Source organism: Dendropsophus ebraccatus, chromosome 6, assembly GCF_027789765.1.
Source record: "Dendropsophus ebraccatus isolate aDenEbr1 chromosome 6, aDenEbr1.pat, whole genome shotgun sequence".
NCBI classification, from domain to species: Eukaryota; Metazoa; Chordata; class Amphibia; order Anura; family Hylidae; genus Dendropsophus; species Dendropsophus ebraccatus.
Window position 1 is genome coordinate 128,084,266 of NC_091459.1, and position 16,923 is coordinate 128,101,188.

At 39.6% G+C, this 16,923-nt stretch overlaps 1 protein-coding gene across 1 annotated transcript in view; it reads right to left on the reverse strand.

The window, feature by feature from the left end:
- Nucleotides 1-310: 310 nt before the first annotated feature.
- RHAG (Rh associated glycoprotein) overlaps nt 311-16,923 on the reverse strand; it is a 28,831-nt gene continuing 12,218 nt past the window's right edge. Inside the window, exons 3-10 of the mRNA XM_069975936.1 lie at nt 11,663-11,810; nt 10,249-10,396; nt 7,980-8,146; nt 5,341-5,478; nt 4,881-5,002; nt 3,378-3,451; nt 3,087-3,160; nt 311-1,364 (exon numbers count right to left, since the gene is read on the reverse strand). Of these exons, the coding sequence (XP_069832037.1) occupies nt 1,293-1,364; nt 3,087-3,160; nt 3,378-3,451; nt 4,881-5,002; nt 5,341-5,478; nt 7,980-8,146; nt 10,249-10,396; nt 11,663-11,810 (943 nt within the window). The 3' untranslated portion in view covers nt 311-1,292. The remainder of the gene's footprint in view (nt 1,365-3,086; nt 3,161-3,377; nt 3,452-4,880; nt 5,003-5,340; nt 5,479-7,979; nt 8,147-10,248; nt 10,397-11,662; nt 11,811-16,923) is intronic.

A 16,923-nucleotide genomic window follows, 5' to 3' on the forward strand; every position in this document is an offset into this window, starting at 1 on the left:
GGGGCATGCGGCGGGTTATCCGCCCAGATTCTGTAGTGTGAACGCAACCTTAACTGTACAACCTGATCCCTACAATGTGACGCATAGATAAACAAGCTAAACAAAAATTTAAATAATAACATGTCTCCTGGCTCTAGCTAGCAATCAGTGATTGACTGATCAAAACTTGTGACACGTTATTTTTTTTTAATAAAGTGACAGTAACACTTTAAAGTAAATCTTTGTTGTAATATATATATATATATATATATATATATATATATATATATATATATATATATATATATTTTTTTTTTTTTTTTTTTTTTTTTTTTTTTTTTTTTTTTCCCCTAATACAGAGCTCTGAATCCCCTGCATAGACATAGAGTTACAGGGTTTTTTCAGAATTTTAAAAAGTTGTCAACATTTTTCCATAGAGACACAGAGACACAGCTTTACCATGGGCTTTGACAAATATTATTGCTTATCCCCATTCAAGTTAATGGGGCTCAGGTGCAATACCTGGCACAGCCTTCTGGAAACAGTGAGGCTAATTTGGTTAAAAAAAAACAAAAAAAAACTTTTTTTTTCAAATTGTGGGCAAACCTTTTAAGCCCTTTAAATGTGAACAGCAAAATTTAACAGTTTCATTTTTGGATGACACATTTATAGATCAAGTTCACACTCATTGTGAGTGTTCAAGCCCTAATGAGCGGAACTTGTGGTCAAGATTCCTATGATGCTGTAAGTTCAGGTTTGGTTGGGTTGAGACACTTGGAAATAAGAATGAATGTCAGAATAATTGGGCTTAGGAGAGCTTCCTGTATAAGGTTCCCAAATTATGTATGCTCCTCAGTGCCCCCTTGTGTTAGCTAAAGGCAGCCAGAATTTTTGCATTTAAGACAATGTTGTTGCGGGAGATTTAGAGCTCTGTATCAGATACAACTAAGCTCTGTTAGCTATAAAGATATATTACACAAATAATCAGAATATAGAACTGGGAAACACCAAAATGTTTTGGTGGAGGGGGACTTTGAGGCCTTGTACACAATAGATACAGACTTGTGAATGTCATACAATTAAACAATGAAGTGGAAGCATCTAGGTACTTGTGAGTACAGAGGTCAATGGTGTATTTCAGATAAGTGCATAAAATATGGTACCTTTAATGGTAAATGGTGCATTCAAGATAAAGCAAGCTTTCTAGATGCCTTCACTCCAGAGCTGGGATACAATAATGCAGTCTTATCTATTGTGTATAAAGCCTATAGCTTCTATATACTTTTTTTCTGAAGAGGCGTGTTGATGAATTGTTAGTTTTCAGTTTTCAGTTTGCCTTGTTCTCTTTGATAGTGGTTTTCTGGTTCTTCTTCTTCAAGGGGAACCTAAAATAAATTATATAGTTTTTTTAATGTTCCATAAATTTTTTGACGTTGCTAAATTATTAAATTATATTTGCTACATAAATGAAAGCACTGAAAACTAAAAGGTTGATGTCTATGGGAGAGGTGGGGAAAAGAGAGAAGAGCGAACAGGATAGCAGAGGTATGGAGGGAAGAGGAGAAGACATTGCAAATCAGAAGAGGTGATGATGGAGTGGGAAATGTGAGAGGGAGAAGAGAGAGGTAGCGAGGGAGAGAAAAAGTAAGAGGAAATAGAGGGAGCACAAGAAAGAAGAGATGGGGAGGAGAAAGGAGATGTAAATAGGGGAGAGAAATAATAAGGAGAAGAGAGAAGAGGTGCAGATGGGAGAGGAGAGGTATGAAGAGAGATGAAGTAGGGAGAGTAGAGGAAAGAAGAGATGATGAGTAGTGATAAGCAAACATGTTAGTAAATGTTCGTATGTTGGTACAAACATGCCCTTAATTGTTTGTGTTCGCCGACTACAATTTGTTCGATGATCAGAATAGTTATAGCGATCATTTTATAACACTTTTAAACATGCAAATGTAGGTTTCCTCCCACCAATTTGAAAGAGCAAATGTACGTGTGGGGAAGGAAGGGCACATCAAGTAATGTAGTAGCCATGTTCACTACTGGCATTACTGTGATGGGCTGTACGATTAGCACAATTGCGTACGTTGCATACGGGCTATAATAACACAACGCTGAGACAAATTTTCTCACAGTTTTTCCTGATTCTTGTGCTGTTCAGTAGGGAGAGTGACACGAGCAGGGACAGCAGCTGAATGTAGTTAGGCAGCAATATTCACAGTGGTAGTTAGTCAGTGTAGGGAGGGAGAGCTGACCAAGTAGGGCTTAGAATGTTGTTGTAAAATTGTCAGTGTAGGGAGGGTGACAGAATCCAGCGTTTTAGCACTATTTCTTAACCCTGTAGTGACCAGGTGTCCTCTGTAAAAAAAAAAAAAAAAACTTAAGAACCCAACAGTCCTTTTTAGGGCTAATTCATATATATATATATATATATATATATATATATATATATATATATATATATATATATAGCGTATATACGCACGGGCGAATAAAAGATACGCTAATGCGATGTAATTGCTTTGCTTTTACGTATTTTATGCTTTGCACTTTGCAATCTGTACACATGTGCGTAATGTTTGGGATGTGAAACAAGAACTGATCACGTTCACAATCCTATTTTTTTTTTTAATCTTCGCATTCAGGATCCGAACTGAACATCGGGATGTTCGCTCATCACTAAGAGCTGAAAAGCTGAAGACAGGTAAAGCGAGGTATGGCCTATGGCTGTGGCTGTATCCCAGTTTTCCAGGCAGTCCTCTGCTGTATCCACCCTCTCCACGGAGGTAGAAGAAAGCGCGAATCATTGATGAGAGTTCAGGTTCATACGAACTCGAACCTCGGCAGGTTCGGACCATCCCTAGTTCCCACCCAAATCGGCAGGTTCAGCCAAGACATGGGAGAACCTAAAGGAAGCCTTGTTGTAAAGCACTGCAGTGAATAGTGTTTTAGGGTACAAACACACGGCATATACGCGGCATATTTACTGCTGCGATACGCAGCAGATACGCAGCAGATTAGATCTAAATAACTGAACACAGTATCAAATCTGCTGCGTATCTGCTGCTTATCTGCTGTGTGTGTTTGTACCTTTATAGGAATATTTTACTTACTTCCCAGTATATGGTATCATCATAGCAGTTCTGATCAGGAGGTTGCCCCCAGAATGGAAATTTTAATATGAAGCCTAGAAAATGAAACATGAGAAAAACATTACTAAACAACACACATAACCGCTGACTCCCATTTACCAAATGGCTGCCACTTTCTATATGATATTCTTCAATAGAGAGCACTATGAGTTTCCATTACCTTCTAAAGACCCCCAGGCCTACCATGTATATGCCTCTATATAGCCATGCCAGAGGCACGTCTGCATAGATGACCAGTCAGCATATACCCACCTGTTATGACGCCTCCAACAACAGCAACAGCAAAGGTTGCGGCCAAAGCAGCTCCCTGAATAACAGGAGAATAGCTGGAAAGTAAAACAAATGCAATTATTTTATATTATTTCTGTTTCTTTAGTATACACACTGTATGATATTGCAATACTGCATCAGCACCTGCAAACGTAGACATATACCAGAGCTTATTGGGCTCAGGGGGCCTATGGCAGTGATGGGGAACGTTCAGCCCTCTTGTCTTGAAAAACTACAATTCCCATCATGCCTGGACAACCAGAGATAGGACTTTGACTGCCCAGGTATGATTGTAGTTTTGCAACAGCTGGAGTGTCTAAGGTTTCTCATCACTGGCCTATGGGAATCTTGACAGACATGGTGTATATTAGGAGCTCAATCAGAATATAACTGGTGCCAACCCTTAGTACTAGCACAAATGAGTTACATATACCATAATAACCTGAGAGAAATGTGTTATATGGGATAGTTATTAAATTTTGTTTATATATATTCTGATTTATATTACACAGAGGTAGATAGGAGGTTATTGTGAACAAGCAGATTTTTTTTAGAAAAAAAAGGGCCAAGAAATCTAGCACCAAAAATATGTACAATAATAATAATAATAATAATAATAATAATAACAATAATAATAACTATTGTTATTATTATTTGAGATGAGCGAAGCAAGAGTCCCTTCACTTTGTTTTGCAAAGCAAATTAGATATGATTTGTTAACAAACTTGCTAAATGGACCCACATGTTTAGTACTGACAGTACTGTCACTTGGCGGGAGCAAGGGATTATCCATAATGCCTTGCAGTCATCCAATCACCTGCAAGTCACAATGTGATGTTAACACTTCCCCCTTTACCTTGTTTATCGGAGAGGAGAAAAGGATCACAGCAGACATTTAGGGCAAGGCAGGTAGAGCAATTGAGAGAGATAGGGGGAGAGAGAGGATAGGAGTGGATAGAAGAGTTCATTGTGGGTGGTTGTCTGTTGGTGGGAAAGGTGTACAGCGTCCATTCAAAACAAATCTGTGGGTGCTGTGAAACCAGTGTCTATTCAAAACAAGTCTGTGGGTGCTGTGATTCCAGTGTCTATTCAAAATAAGTCTGTGGGTGATGTTAAGTTTATATATTTTATGCTGCTGAAAGGTGAATGATTGAGTGGCTGATTGACATTTTCCAGTTTTTGACACAATAGCTGTTGTACAAAACATTACTCTGTAATAGTCCCACTATTGTAGCTATACTGTTTGCACGCGATTTGCAAATATTCCCCAATAAAACCGAATGTTCGTGAACCTCGCTAAACAATTTTTTGACAGATTCACTCATCTCTAATTATTATTTTTATATAAAAAATAATGATGAATAAATAAAAAGTAAAAAAAATTATTTTCCATGTGTTAGGAATTGATAGTATATTTAGGAGGAGGAATACATTATATTGATTTGACCAATATATCTTTATAGTATTAGAAGGAAAGTCACTTACTTGGGCTTAGCTCCAAGAGCTGTGGCCACAATACCCGCAAGCCCACCCAAAATTCCTGGTAAACCGTGCAGATTGTGTACTCCGCATGTGTCCTGGACCCTAAGCTTGGAAGCGAAAATTGGCTGAAGGAGACATAAATCAAATAAATAAATAAATAAATACTGTATATAAAATAAACTAAAGTGAAAAATAAACTATGATATATTCACATACATACATACAAGGTCTAGTGACTGTTTATTCTGGATTTATATGAGAATTCCATGGACACATTTTTGAGCCCTTATTACAGCTCACATTATAACATTAGTAAAGCTTTATTGTAGCATTATATCGATATATACTGTAGTTTAGGTCATTAGACCTGAAGTGGGGCAGAGATTTTTTGCCCTAAAACAAACACAGAAAGTTGCCTTAGGCCCAGTTATTGGAGTAATGGGCACCCAATGTATATACTCACAGTTAAGAACTTGAATCCTAGGGTAGAGATTATTCCGGCAATAAAACCAATAATCATGGCGCCAAAGGGTGAAATGTTCATGTCAGCACAAGTACCCACTGCTACACCTCCGGCTAGCGTGGCATTCTGGATATGGACCTGTATGGGACACATCAGTTAGTATGTGAGGCTTTACAATCATTTGTGGAATGGCCCTTTAAGATCCCTTTTGTTGCTAGAAGTGCATAACCTTACATTTATCCCCTTAGACTTCATTCACAACCTATCATCTCCCCAACACTCTCTGTATCATGATATTATACGTTACATTGTAAGATTAACATAGAAGATTGTCGGCAGAAAAAGACCACTGGGTCCATCTAGTCCGCCCTTTTAGTATTTTCTTTCTTATTATCTTAGGATAGATATATGTCTATCCCAGGCGTGTTTAAATTCTGTTATTGTAGATTTACCAACCACATCTGCTGGAAGTTTGTTCCAGGTATCTTCTACTCTTTCAGTAAAATAATATTTTCTTACATTGCTTCTGATCTTTCCCCCAACTAACCTCTCACTGTGTCCTCTTGTTCTTGAGCTCAGTTTTTTTTTACTAAAAACACTCCCCTCTTGAACCTTATTTAGTCCCTTAACATACTTAAAGGTTTCAATCATGTCCCCCCTTTCCCTTCTTTCCTCCAGACTATACAGATTCAAATCCTTAAGTCTTTCTTGATATGGTTTATGCCTCACACCCTCCACCATTTTTGTAGCCCGTCTTTGGACCCGTTCTATTTTATCAATGTCCTTTTTTAGGTAAGGTCTCCAGAACTGGACGCAGTATTCCAGATGTGGCCTCACCAGAGCTCTATACAGCGGGATCACAATCTCCCTAGCTATACCTCTAGCTATACACCCCAACATACGATTTGCTTTCCCCACCGCCTGGTTGCACTGGTGACTCATTTTATGGCTGTCAGAAATCATTACCCCTAAATCCTTCTCTTCTGAAGTCTTTTCCAACACAGTACTGCCGATGTGATACTCGGATAGAGGATTCCTCCTCCCCAAGTGCAATATTTTACATTTGGAAACGTTGAACTTCAATTTCCACTGTTTGGACCACTTATCTAGCAAAGCTAAATCATTTTCCATATTACTGACACCTCCAGGAATATCCACCCTATTGCACACTTTTGTGTCGTCAGCAAACAGACAAACTTTACCTACCAACCCTTCTCCTATGTCACTTACAAACATATTAAAAAGAATAGGACCCAGAACAGACCCTTGTGGCACACCACTTGTAACCAGTCTCTGCTCGGAATATTCACCATTAACAACAACCCTCTGATATCTCTCCTTCAGCCAACCACAAAACCACTGAACTATCCAGGGATTAAGTCCAATTTTCTCCAACTTCTCTATCAGCTCTTTATGGGGAACTGTATCAAAAGCTTTGCTGAAGTCCAGATAGGCGATATCCTCAGCACCACCTTCATCCAGCACTTTTGTGGCATAATCAAAGAAATCAATGAGATTAGTCTGACATGATCGGCCCTCAGTAAAGCCATGCTGGTTTGGATCCATCAAATTGTTGATTCTTAGGTGATCCATTATCTTCTTTTTTAGAAGAGTTTCCATCATTTTCACTACTACAGATGTCAGGCTCACTGGCCTGTAGTTACTGGGCTCTTCTCTGTTCCCCTTCTTGTGGATTGGTATAACATTGGCTGTTCTCCAATCATCGGGGACATCTCCTGTTAGCAGGGATTGGTTATACAGATGTGTCAGGGGGGCAGCAATCACTGATCTGAGTTCTTTAAAAACCCTGGGATGGACACCATCTGGACCCATCGCCTTATTCAGCTTTAAACGGGCAAATTCCTCTGCAACTTCAGCCTCTGAAAATACTGAAGCTGAACCCATATAACTGGAGGCAATGTTGTGTCCAACCATCCTGTGATTGTGAAGGCCGCCTTCTGAAAACACTGAGCAGAAGTAACTATTCAAATAGTCAGCGACCGCCTTATCTCCATCAATAAACGTATTCTCCCCATTACTTATTTTAGTAATGCTGCAGCCATTTTTCTTCTTCTTCCTGTCACTTATATATCTGAAGAAGGTTTTATTCCCCGCAGTAACAGATTTTGCCATTTCTTCTTCTTTTGAGGCTTTAGCAGCATTTATAATCTGCTTTGCCTCCTTTTGTATTCTTTTATACGTCTCTCTGTCAGCTTCATTCCCAGTCTCCTTATACTTCCTATACGCTGCCTTTTTTCCTTTTACAATGGCCTTAACCTCTTTATTAAGAACTTAGAAACAGTTTTTCTGCCTAGGCTGCAAATATCATCTATAGAATATGTAGGTATTAGAGATGAGCGAACCTGGAGCATGCTCGAGTCCATCCGAACCTGATTGTTCGGCATTTGATTAGCGGTGGCTGCTGAAGTTGGATAAAGCCTTAAGGGTATGTAGAAAACATGGATATAGTCATTGGCTGTATCCATGTTTTCCAGACAACCTAAGAGCTTTATCCAACTTCAGCAGCCCCAGCTAATCAAATACCGAACGTTCGGGTTCGGATGGACTCGAGCATGCTCGAGGTTCGCTTATCTCTAGCAAGGATCTATAGGGATAGTGACATATATGCAATTTCTTACCATATCAAACTTTCCTTTGTGGTCTACAAGGCTGGAGAAGGCGTAAGCGGTGAGAACAGAGGCTGCCAGTGAGAAGTAGGTGTTAATAATGGCCATCTCTTGTTCTGCTCCATGTTCAGCAATGGCGGAGTTGAAGCTGGGCCAAAACATCCACAGAAAGAGGGTTCCTGAAAGGATATCAGACGATTATGGATGAATAGAATATAAGCTCATCTAAAGTGTGTGAAAGAGATTGTTGTATAACCAATAAGGGACAGATTGATACTTCATGTATAATAATGATAGCAGCAGAAGAGGAGTGTGTTAGTCTTGGTTCGATGTACCATAATTTCTTTTTTAACATCAGCCGATCGGCGTAGGCGCAGGGATCCCAGTGCACCCTCATAGCTCTATGCACTGGGGGCGGCCCACCACCTCTTCAGTGACCATATTATTTCCCCTCTGTGATGTGGCTCCATTGATTTTAATGGAGCCGCATCAAAGAGGGCATGGGATATTGTCACACTGAGGGCGGCGGGCCGATCCAAAGCACATAGAGCTGAAGCGGGCATGGCAAAAGAATTGTGGGAACCAGGTGGCGTTTCAAAGAAAGGACCACTGGGATCCCAGCGCCAGCACTGATTGGCTCATGCAAAAAAAAAAAAAAAAAAACATACACACACACATATATATATATATATATATATATATATATATATATATATATAATTCTGATCTAGGGGACCTTCCACTCATGTGAGTGTGCATTTGATGACACGGATCAGTCAATTTCAGGAAGTGGTTGGGGATAGTGTATACTGTATCCAATGAAACTATGGATATTATTGGCGCACCGGTGTAGCAGGCCAAATTAACCCCCACCCAAACTATACCGGGGTATATTTGGCCTAGGCCAGAGTATACCCCAGGGTGTAAAATAGCAAAACTATACCCCTTCAGGCCAGAATATAGCTGTCTAATGTTGAAACTGGGTATAGTCTGGCCCAGGCCACAGTATACACCAGGGGATAAACTCTATACTTGTGGGTAATATAGCCTAGGCCACGCTAGGCCCCTCCCCACTGTAACTATGGCGGCACTAGCGTGGTGTTCATAGTACAGGATAGATAATGTCATGTTGCTCAAAATTGTGCAAAATTGTGGTAAAAAAGAAGCACATTTTTACAAATCATGGCAGAACTATAGCCAAAAGACAATACACCACTGAAATTCTAAGTAGCCATGGGCCCCCCAGTAGCTCTGGGCCCCGGGCTACCGCCCGAAATGGATCTATTATAATCCGCTACTGCTTCTAGGTCACCTGATTGGTGTATGACGCGTCATGTTCTGATCAGGTGACCTATTAACAGTCACCTAATAATCAACTGATGTAAAGCCACCTTTATAAGTTAAAGTTTCAGCATGTTATGACTTTCTTCTAATATGAGCAACCACGTTTTTCTGGTTGAAGTAATAAAAGTCTAAGGGGGAAAATTAATCATCGGCATAATATTTTTAAGGCAATTTTTATGGGCTGCGCAAAGTTTTACAGATGTTGCGCAAAAATCCTCATTAGAGCCAAGTGCCCTGATACATCTTGCAGTTTATGCCTTAAACAGCTTGGCAAGAAAAAAAAAAAAAACTACGGTAGGGCAGGATTTTGTGCCAAAAACTGAAAATTTGCACATAAATCTAAGGAAAAAAGTAATAGAAAACCAGGCCCCCTCCCAGTGCGAATATTGAAAAAAGGCACAAGTGGCGGAGGCTGATGGAAAATAGTGCAAAGCCCTTAATAAATCATGCACAGATTTTTATAAAGTGCACAAAATCTCCTTATTAGCAAAAAAAGAAAAAAAATGTCAATCATTATTTCCACATGTGACCATGACCATATTGGATATGTTGTAGTCAACACAGGATTGTGCATTTGAAGACATGGCTAGAGCTTTCACCACTAGATGGCGCCATAGAATGTGCTGTAGCCCTATGGAAATAATAAGCCATCTCATCTTGCTGGAGGCACTGACCTTAGCTGGGATGTGGGTGATGGACGGAAATAATTTAGAAATGTTGATTTTCGGAGTTCTAGTGTTTTTTTTGGGGACAGATTTATATCAGCCATTAACATAATGTTCTTTACTGATTGCCCACGCAAGCCTTAACTGTTATTAATAATTACTCTGGCTGCAATTCATGCAGCTGGCACAGGGTTGTAGCAGAATTAAAAGAGGGGTAGAAAGAAACACTAACAATCCAAATAGTCATTGCCCATCAAGTTTGTTTGACTTACCAATCATTGCAAATAAATCAGAGTGATAAACCGAGCCTTCGTGTTCATGTCCTTTTTTCAGTCCCGATCGATAGAGAACAGCTGAAGCAGCCAATCCAAAATAAGCTCCAAAGGCATGGATGACCATAGACGCTCCAATATCTGTAGCCTGTAACAAAAACAAAACAAAACTGGAAATGTATTCTCCACCTTTACTTATCTTATATGTATCCTGAGATACAGTCTGTTATGTACTCCAGAGCTGCATTCATAATGCTGCAGTCTTCAGCTGAAACCTCTCAGCACTCCTTGCTTGTAGAGAGTTGCAGTCTAGGAAGTCAATGTAATGACAAGGGAAAAACCAAGGCCAGGTATCCATCCACAGACAGCTGTTTCGGAGTGTTGCCCCTCATCAGTGTGGAGTAGGATTCTGGCCAGGTGGGAGCAATGCCTAGTAGAGCCATCCTGGAAACAGATCTCTGATCTTAGGGAGACCAGCCAAACAATAACACTGCTGGCTGCCGGTTTAAGCGCTCTATGCAGTAAAATCCTACGTGCATTGCTCCCTGGGAAACATGTACAAAAATATGGTATGGAAATATGTACAAAAGAGCCAGAATCCTGCTCCACACTGATGAGGGACAGCACCCCGAAACATCTGTCATTGGATGGATACCTGGCCTTGGTTTCTCCCTTGTCATTACATTGACTTATAGGGCAACCTAATATGGTGGTTTTGGTGGTTTCCCTACATGTAGACTTTGGAGATACAGATCCTTCCTTTCACTCCTGGTAAATAAGATAGGCATATATCTGTCCCTCTAAATGATATGGATGCAGACAGTTACTCCATATTCTCCTCCTAGTAAAGGGGGTAGTTCACAAAAAAAAGTCTTCCAATTCTTATCAGCTGCTGTAAGTCCTGCAGGAAGTGGTATATTCTTTCAGTCTGACACAGTGCTCTCTGCTGCCACCTCTGTCCATGTCAAGAGCTTTCCAGAGCAGGAGAGGTTTTCTATGGGGATTTGCTACTGTTCCAGACAGTTCCTGACATGGACAGAGGTGGCAGTCGGTAGTCTTTCCGTATCATTTGCATAGGCACAAATACTGTAAGTGTCTGGCAAGTCCTACAGAAGACTCTATAATAACTTTTATTTTTTTTTATTGCATGTGGGACTGTGCATTAAAGTTTCTAAGAAGAATTCTAAAAATAAGCTGAAATTTTTCTTCGAAGAAGTTGTACAGGCTAATATGATTTATCGCATATCCTCAGATTAGGCCATGAATCATTGGGGTGCCCACACCTGTCGCCCCTGTACATAATGGTGTAATGAAATTTGCCAGTTTGCCAGACTTCAGTAAATTTTCAAAATTCTGTTGTGTGTATAAGATTCCACCATCTTCTGTATGCATATATATCAAACATAACACTTACCCCCAGGAAGGCAACCAGATGTTCATTACATGCAAATATAGCTATCTCCAGGATGGCCATAATAAGCATCTGCAGAGGACTCGTCTTTCCCAGCACAGCGCCAAAAGAAATCAGCACTGTTGCGGTGCTGAAGTCAGCATTTATCATACTGGAAATAGAGAGAAAAGGCAAAAATATAATACCATAGAATAAAAGGGTTACTTATTACTACAAGTCAAATTCAGGGGATTTTTCACATTGAAGTGAATAGGAACTGAGCTGCAGTTACCAATTTTGGCCACTACACAGTGGATGGCACTGTCTGCTTCTACCTCTGTTTCACTGTATATCAGCAGCATTGCTGTGGCAAACAGCTGATCGATGGCGTGCGTGGTATCAGACTTCCACCCAGGGCTCTAGGGGGGGGCAGCAAGATTGCCCCCATTATAACGCCACATACCTCCGACTTAGCAGTGATATAACCCCCCACACACACACACACACACACACACATATATATATACACATATACACACACAGCGTGTGGCAATATGCAGGACTACACCTCATAATGGGAGTTATAGTTGTGCAACAGATTAGAGGATGACACAGTACACAAGGGGGAGACAATTGCACAGTACACTAGGAGCCACTAGTCACTTGTTTTATACCTGCCGTATCTAGTTCTCACTCCACTGTGCCCTGCTACCACTACTTTCTTCATCTACTACTTCATCTACATACTGCTGCCTGCCTACTACTCCCCTCATCTACTATCCTGCTGCATACTACTACTCCCCTCATTTACTATACTTCTGCCTACTACTACTCTCCTCATCTACTGTGCTGCTGCCTACTACTACTCCCCTCATCTACTATACTGCTGCCTACTACTACTCCCCTCATCTACTGTGCTGCTGCCTACTACTACTCCCCTCATCTACTATACTGTTGCCTACTACTCCCCTCATCTACTGTGCTGCTGCCTACTACTACTCCCCTCATCTACTATACTGTTGCCTACTACTCCCCTCATCTACTGTGCTGCTGCCTACTACTACTCCCCTCATCTACTATACTGTTGCCTACTACTCCCCTCACCTACTGTGCTGCTGCTTACTTCTTCTACTACTACTACTACTACTACTCCCCTCATCTGCTATACCAATGCCTACTACTACTCCCACCTTGTACTATACTGCTGTCTACTACTACTAGCTTTATCTATTATACTGCGGTTATACTATTTTGTCTGGGTTCACACTATGTAAAAACAATGGAGGTAACTCTTAACAACAGCCATTGCTTTTACATAGCGTGAACCTAGCCTAATGGTGAAATCACAGCTGAAATTACCAAATACACCATCTTTTTTTTTTTTCTTTAACATATAATATTAAAGGGGTTATTCAGCAAAATGCCTAATTTTACACATGTGGCCGGCATAGCGCTTAGCTGATCGTTCATGGACTCGTTGGAATATTTAATGGAGCTGCGGCTGGCCAAACATTTCTATGAAGCATCATAGTATATTCCGTTCATGCTGTATTCCTCAGATGTTATTTTAATCTTGAAAAAAAAAAAATTAAGTCATAAAAAAAAAAAAAAAACAGAACTCACAAATTCTCCAGATTTTAAAGAGTCACAGCTTTGAAGAACATGGCCACCATGTCCTGTTGTGGAAATCCCTTTAGGCTATGTTCTTCACATTATATAGTTTTGTCGTGTTTATTTGTTTACATAATTAGAGCCTAATTGATGATGTGATCCCGGCAATTTATAAATTGTCTGGTCTTTGTCATGTGATCAGCATTACCAGGCTTCATCATGTGATCAGCAATACCAGGATTCATTGTGGAGGTTCACATGGCAGAATCCACATAATCAATTTAAGCAAAAGTGAACAGACCTAAAGATCTAATTATATAAACAAAACAGTGAATGTGCGGACACAGCTATCAGGTCTTTCAGTATTGAACAGTTGGATGATGGTTCCACAACTGTATAATAAGGAAATGAGTTAATAAAATAAGCAGCACGTTGCTATATATTAATTACATCATGGAAGCCTCAAGCAGCCCCCAAGTTACATAATAATAAGTTACATAACATAATTCTGGTTTACGGATGTTACTACCACGAAGACAGATTTATTACTGAGTTCTAAAGCTCCATATGCATTAAACTTCCTTTTTTTTATTCTGTTTTATGAAAAATATAATAAAAATAAATATAAAATAATTATAAACATAATATTTTTTATAATATAATATTATATATAAAGTAATAATAATAATAATAATAATAATAATAATAATAATAATAATAATATAATAATAATATAATACAAGTGTTAGTGAGAGGACTGAGACTCTAACTGCAGCTCATGTTACCATTAGTTTAAGGTGGTGACTGATGATGGTCGTAAGACCTATTGTAGGAGACAAATAAGGTGATGGAAATAAAGGTAGAATTGCTGAATGATAGTGGTCGGACAGAGGGTAAAGGGACTATAGATAGAAGAGTACAGACAGATTTATAAGAGACTGGTGAGTATGGGATGTCCATCAGCAATGAAGAGGTAACTGAGGAAATGTCATAAATTGGTGGAGAATGAGGCTTCCCGGTGACTTCCTGTTCACAAGCTATTTATTACTAAGCCTAACATTCCAGATGTACAGATATTGTTTCAAGTGATGTGTAATCTATATTCAATATATATATATATATATATATATATATATATATATATATATATTTATTTCTTAAAGGGGAAATCCATCATTTTTAGAAAAATATATCATTTGGTGGACATTGGTGGATTCTGTGACCAAACACCCACCAAGATCTATAACATGCAATAGGTGTGGACATAAGCTACCGAACCATTTGGGCTTTGGGCTACCCCTAGGAGTACAGTCTAAGTACCCTTTAGTTCTTCATTATGAAAGCTGGAGTTCTGCTGATAGAGGTTACTACATCGCTCCACAAGCGTGATCCTGATCTCGGTAGCAGCTTGCCCTGTAGAGCTGATGGTATCTGTGTGTGACACCAGGGGGTCAGGAAAGTAAGCAGCAGTAGTCAACAATTCATTTGAAACACAGAAGGATACGTAAGAGTTGAATAAGTTAGTGTGGCCCTATTGCAAAAACTGTACAGGGCCCCATGAATCCTATAAGCGACCCCTGCCTCCCCCCCCACACACACACATACTCACCTAGCCACATGGTGCAGTCCCCCCGCATTCCTTCTTTTCCCAGCTCCCTCACTCATTAGTGATAGACTACACAGGGCCAGTATATATTGGGGGGGGGTGCTCTTTTGGCTGGAGGTGTAATGCTGCCTGCAGCCTCAAAAGAGACTGCCAGGGCTGGGAGCCAAAGGTTTCTTGCTCTGTCAATCAGAGCACTGCAGCATTTTACTGTGAGCGTTAATCACAAACGCTTACAGTTAAAGGGCCAGGCCCTATTGCAGTGGTGTGGTCTGCCTTTATGGTAGCTACACCACTGTATTAGGCTATATTCACACAGCGTAAAAGTACTGCCTATTCTTCTATGGGATCCCGGCCGGAGCATATACGCATCGTATATGTTCCGGCCGGGATCCCATGTGCCGCTGCAAAGAACTGACATGTCAGTTTTTTGCGGCCACAGTTCAGTGAATGGTGCGGCCACAGAAATACCTGTCAGTTCACATAATGAAGCGAGTAGTATCGTATTTGGCTATTTAACACATTTTTGTATCACTGTATATTTATTTACATTATTTGCATGATATATTCACTTGCACTTTGTAGGTTTTGCAGGAAGAAAGTTTACTTTGCACAGTACCAGCTATATCTAATTGACATTACTAAACACCAGGGAGCTGCGTTGTATATATGGGCCAGGGAGTGGATTGTTGGTAATATTCCTAACAAACTTTGTATCATGTGGGTTGATTTTAATGGTTTTTAGGGGGGTTTCATCATGTATTGTTGCCGTATTATTTTGTATTTGTGATTTTCAATAAAACATTAATTTTAGTTAATATGTCATGGTGTGCTTACCATTGTTTCTCTATATCTTGGTGTTAGTTGGTAAATGAACTTTTTCATATAGAGGGTTAGCACCCGGACTTTGTACATTGGGCTGTGCATCCCTACGTTCTTGTTTTATATTTAATTAATAGAACACATTTTCGTTGTAATAAAGTCACTTTTGTTGTTCAATAATTTAATTAAAATGAATCCATCATTGTGCAATTAAATATACTGTTAAAATAAATATATATATATATATATATATATATATATATATATTTATTTATTTATTTATTTATTTATTTTTTTACAGTATATTTAATTGCACAAGTATGGATTTGTTTAAATTAAATTATTGAACAATGAAACTAATTTTATTACAACGAAAATGTGTTTTATTAATTAAATATTAATTATTACAGGAAACTCTATTAAAGCAATTAATTCATATTACTGGTAATAGAGTTTTCTGTCATAATTAATACTTTACTTTAATTAAAACATTAAAAGATGCTGCATACTGTAAGGTTCACAACACTGTTCACAATGATGGGTGTTGTGCTCCTGTTTGTGTGTTTTTTGTGTGTGTATCCCTTTTTGCTTTTCAGATATCGGTATCCAGTGGATTACGTCGGATTCGATGGACTACGTCGATGACCAGCGGTTGTTTGAATTTTTTAAAATAAAATGGTCAATAAGGGGTGTGGGGGTGTTTTTATTTGAATAAAAAAAATTTCACTTGTGTCTTGTCTTTATTTCTTTACTTTATAGACTTAGTAGTGGAAGCCGTCTAATAGACGGAATCCATTACTAAGTCGGGGCCTAGTGTTAGCCAGTATAAAATGGCTAACACTAACCCCCCCATTATTACCCCAGTACCCAATGCCACCAGGGGTACTGGGAAGAGCCGGGTGCCAGTGGTTCCGGAGCGTCAAAATTGGCGCTCCTGGACCGGGCAGCGGCAGCAGGCTGGTAAGATTTAGGCTGGGGAGGGCCTAAAACAATGGCTCTTCCCACCCTGGTGTTACCAGGCTGCTGTCGCTTGGTTTTTAACCCGGCTGGTTATAAAAATAGGGGGAACCCAACTCGTTTTTTTTTTTTTAAATAAATAAATAATTTAAAAAAACGCATAGGGTTCCCCCTATTTTCATAACCAGCCGGGTTAAAAACCAAGCATCAGCAGCCTGGTAACACCTGGGTGGGAAGAGCCATTGGTTTAGGCTTCCCCAGCCTAAATCTTACCAGTCTGCTGCCGCCCGGT